The 4,374-nt window shown below is 36.4% G+C and overlaps 1 protein-coding gene across 1 annotated transcript; it reads right to left on the reverse strand.

Moving 5' to 3' along the window:
• Nucleotides 1-1,875: 1,875 nt before the first annotated feature.
• On the reverse strand, nt 1,876-4,109 carry LOC104078048 (cytochrome c oxidase assembly factor 5; the record flags this gene model as incomplete). Its single annotated transcript, XM_009579529.1, has 2 exons — nt 1,876-1,917; nt 4,026-4,109. Coding segments are annotated over 2 exons (126 nt in total), but the record flags the coding sequence as incomplete, so codon positions are not given.
• Nucleotides 4,110-4,374: the final 265 nt, after the last annotated feature.

Here is a 4,374-nt window from a genome sequence, read left to right on the forward strand (position 1 = left end):
TGCAAATGTGAAATCAGTGTTGATTTATCATTGCAATAAAATCCTATACATACAAGGAACATAAACATACTTTGACTGATCACAGAGCAATTGCTTAAGACAGACAGAATTAAACAATCAACATGCACTCATTCACTGAAGTTATCAATTTTACAAACAGTAAGTGTTGCATGCATCTGTTCAGACTAAATGTAAATCAGCCACATGCCTGTAAGGTTCAGCCAAGAAAAGAAGTTACTATGAGTCTCTCCCCTCTCACTATTTGCTAATCTTGTTCCTAATCAGCTTGTCTGAAGTTATTTCAGTTTCCATACGTAAGAGTTACACTACCATTTATTTCTTAAAGGCTTCAAAAGGCAGGGAACGAGGTACAGACACGGAAGGAAGGAAAAATATTCTTCAGAAAGAAGTTCTTAAATAGAACCAGTAAGTATTGACCACAGTCACGGTTTAAGCACTATTTAATGCTTGTTATCCCTATTTAATGCTTGTTATTAGGGTGGGGCAAGAGACACTAACTGATAGATGTTATCTATGTCTCGAAGAACAGTCATACTGCAAACAGATCTGCCACAGTTATTCTCGATCAAAGGAAAGCAAAACAATATTTTCCTCTATTAATATCTTTGCTTTTTCACTGCAGCTGTTTTATAACTTAAGAAACTACGTAAAACTTGACTAAGCACAAAAATTCTAAAGGAAGAACAAATTTTAAGTAGTACATAGCAGAAACTAGTTACAATTTAAATGAATATGAATGGCAATTTGAACATTTTACACCCATAAATGTGAACCAAAGAATTCAGAGAAGTAACGAAGTAAAAAGAAGAAAAATGCTCACAAAGTACAAAGTAAATTTGTGGAACATGACTTTCTATAAACACAATAAAGTCCAGATCATCATCCCTGGTTCGTACATATGTTTGGATTAGTATCTATACACTTGCTTGGAAAATAATGCAGAAAGATCATTCAGGGTCTCTTCAGAGGAACTTAAATATTGTTGTAAATACTTCCAGAACGCAGTAATAGCAGCCATGGTCTCCTTAACTGCTGGCCTGAGGAACACCTTCCTCACCCATCCAAAGATATATAATTAGCTACACCCTGGTATACAGCTTTCAAGTCATTGACTAGAATAATGCTTTAGTTCTCTTGTACTTGTGTCAATACAAGGAGAAGACAGATTACTGAAAGATAAATCAGACATCCTTTAATTTAGAGTAAGCAAATTTTAATCTAGTTGTCCAACAAGACTAGACTGTCCTAATAAACATGTACATCAATCATCACATTAAAAGGAATTTGTAGCAAGAGGAAAGAGATGCCATCCTTGTATACGTGGGACTGCAAAAACATCGCCACTCCTACCTATTAGTGCAGGTTTATTGGGTAACCAACCTATTGGGGAGGAAGCAGCTTGCACATACATTTCACAACCTTGGTCAACTCATCATCTCTGGAAACAGCTCTATCCTGAGGTATCCTCTGGGATACCAGTAGGTGAACTCCCAGTTCCATATCTTGTATTATTTGTAATAGTAAAACATGATCAGAATTAGTAAAACCACAAAACACAACTTCACTTCAAAACACAATGTTAACTTCCGCAGCTTATTCTGGATTTTACATATTTTATTGCAAGTGCATGACAAGTACCCATTTTGGCCAGAACTTGCAGTTTCATGCTTGCCTTCTTTTTAACACTTAAATGCACATCCACGTCAATCTATCGGAACACCCAGGAGGAAATACCTTCCACGAAAACACTGCACGAAAGGATGCAGCAGATACAATCTTCCTACTTTAGTCTCCGTTTTGCTTAAAGTGCTGATGAACCCTGATTTCCCATGGCTGGGTCTCTTCACGAGGACTTCAGTATCCCTTCCTTCCTCTGAATCTTGCTCTGGTATCCAACTGAAAATATATTAAAACCATACATTTTGCAGAAGAAATACTTTAGAGTGCTTGTGCTATCTTGGCACTTTGTAACATCAGAAAAAAGCACAGAATAAAGCAGAAGTCACTGTAAAGAAAATTAGTGATATAGCCAACAAGTCATAGGGTTCTTCCACGGAAACAGACATTGTATTATCTTACATCTCACACAAAATTAAAATTATGTGATAAGCATCCTGTGCATTCTGAAACAAACAGCACACCACCACAAATGACAGAACAGCATAGTGGGACGGCAAGGAACACATGAAAACAAGGTACTGTAAATCTATTTAGATATGTTTTTCCAAACTTAACTGACAAGCTGAAGGAGGAAAATTCAGATGGGCTTGAAGTGGGAGTCACTGCAAATGTCAGTGAGGACAGGGATAACATAAATACAAGTGTCTGGAAAAAAAAAATCAGTAAAAACTGAAATAACATTCAGCTTGTAAAATCTGCAAGTTTCTTCTTGGCAGTTACAAAAAAAGCATTTAATGGAAGGCAAAAAATGGCCGTAAAGCTAAAATAACAGCTATGGTGCAGCACTTACTGAAATTAAATTGCAAGTTCTTTCCCAGTGCAGCAGAAGAACATACTTTGATCTTGGGAGAATTTAGATAGTCGGTCTTGAAGATGGCAGTTACAGATTGCAATTCAGCCATATTCAGATATTAGATTGAGGACGTATCTTTTACCTCCCTTAACTAGCCCTCTTTCAGGATTCAGAACTGTAGCAAAATTTGTAAAGAGCTAAACTGCAAGATAGCACAACTTGTCCAATAACCAAGCAGCTTCCACTTTAAACCTTGTTCCTACTTTAATATCTAAAGTGTACTAAAGTTTACTCCTCTGATAAGAGGTTATATTTCCTTACAAAGAAAATAGCACCTAGAAAAAAATCCCTAATGATTTTAGCATATTGTAAATTATATCTGCATTTAGTGTCTAACTTGTTTTTACATACTCTTTAAGCCTCACTATTACACCAAGAATTTGGCAGAGCACAATTATTGAAATTTACAGAGTTAACAGGACAAGAAAAATGCCAGTCTTCAGCTTTACAATTTGGGGCAGTTAAATAGAATCACATAAGAGCCAGGCCTCTTCCCACATGAAGCTTAGTTTCATCAGGCTCCCTTAACAATCTACAGACAGAAATACAGGCCCATCATCTGGAGATACATATATTGCTACTGCAGCATCAAATAGGTATTTCAAGCATTAAATACGCAACATTTTTTCCTGTCCACAGAAATAATCATCTGTCACTTTATGGATTAATACAGTTTGTATAGGAGAGGTACAAAAAGCTGCTATGACTTAAGCAAAAATACAGAATGGAAGAAAAACTTTAAGTACAGTTTCGGCTGTATATTCTTCATTATGTATCACATCAGCTAAAAATTAAAATGAGCCCTGCACTACTCATGCTTAGAAAGTTTTAATAACATCTTTGCCACACCTTAACTATTTTTTAAGTGTTATGGAAACAAGATGTTTCTGGAACTCCTATCAAAATTGGGGAAACCTCATCTAACTACATTTTTACATTTACATTCTCACTACCATACTTGACAGCTCACTATAAAAAAATTACAAAACTGTTCTTCATCATGAATTCAAGTCTCCAAGGAAATTTAACGAATGCAAGAGCCTGCTGCAACAGTGGAAATCTCTTTGAGTAGGACATTCTTTTCACTTAAATGTTCTTTGTTCATAGACAAAAATTAGCTTGTCAATATCTTATCTTACAACTACCTGATCTACTAATATCGTTTAAACCAAAGCTTTACTAAGAAAAAAAAAGTAGTAAAAATACCTACCTCATTTACATGTCACATGCTAAGCCTAATTCAATTTAAATATGCTTTTTTTCCATCTTGTTCACATTCTACAGCTTTTTTCTTCATGAGAATAGTGTACAACATCCCTATTTCAAATGGAATTCAAAGGCAAGACCTGTTCTGCTTAATGAGACCAGTTTTACTGAATTAAAGTGGTCAAGGGGTTTTCTTCAGAAAGCAGGGAAAAGGACAGAAAGCAACCAGGCCGCTAGCAGAAGAAAATACGCTACAAAAACTTACCATTGATCTTTTGCATGCAAAAAACGTCATTTGCAAACTCCTACAGTGTCCTTCCCTCAAACATTGTTTAGGGCTTTTGTTTTCCTGGTAGATGAAAAATAAAGGATTAAGACTTAATGGATTTCTGCAGCTTGTCAAAGAGACATCAAAATACTTCAGGCAAGGTTCACTTAGGCTTTTGCTATGGTACGGCGACTCGCACTTTCTTCTGAAGTTATAATTTCTTAACCTGCTTGAAACACTAATTAATAGGTTTGAAAGGGATGAAGTAACAGCTTCTCTCTCCCAGGGGCTCGTTCACGCCAGCGGGAGGCCGCCGCTTAACGGGTTTAACGGGTGGCGGGGGGGC

Source organism: Fulmarus glacialis, unplaced genomic scaffold, assembly GCF_000690835.1.
Source record: "Fulmarus glacialis isolate BGI_N327 unplaced genomic scaffold, ASM69083v1 scaffold47106, whole genome shotgun sequence".
Classification (NCBI taxonomy): domain Eukaryota; kingdom Metazoa; phylum Chordata; class Aves; order Procellariiformes; family Procellariidae; genus Fulmarus; species Fulmarus glacialis.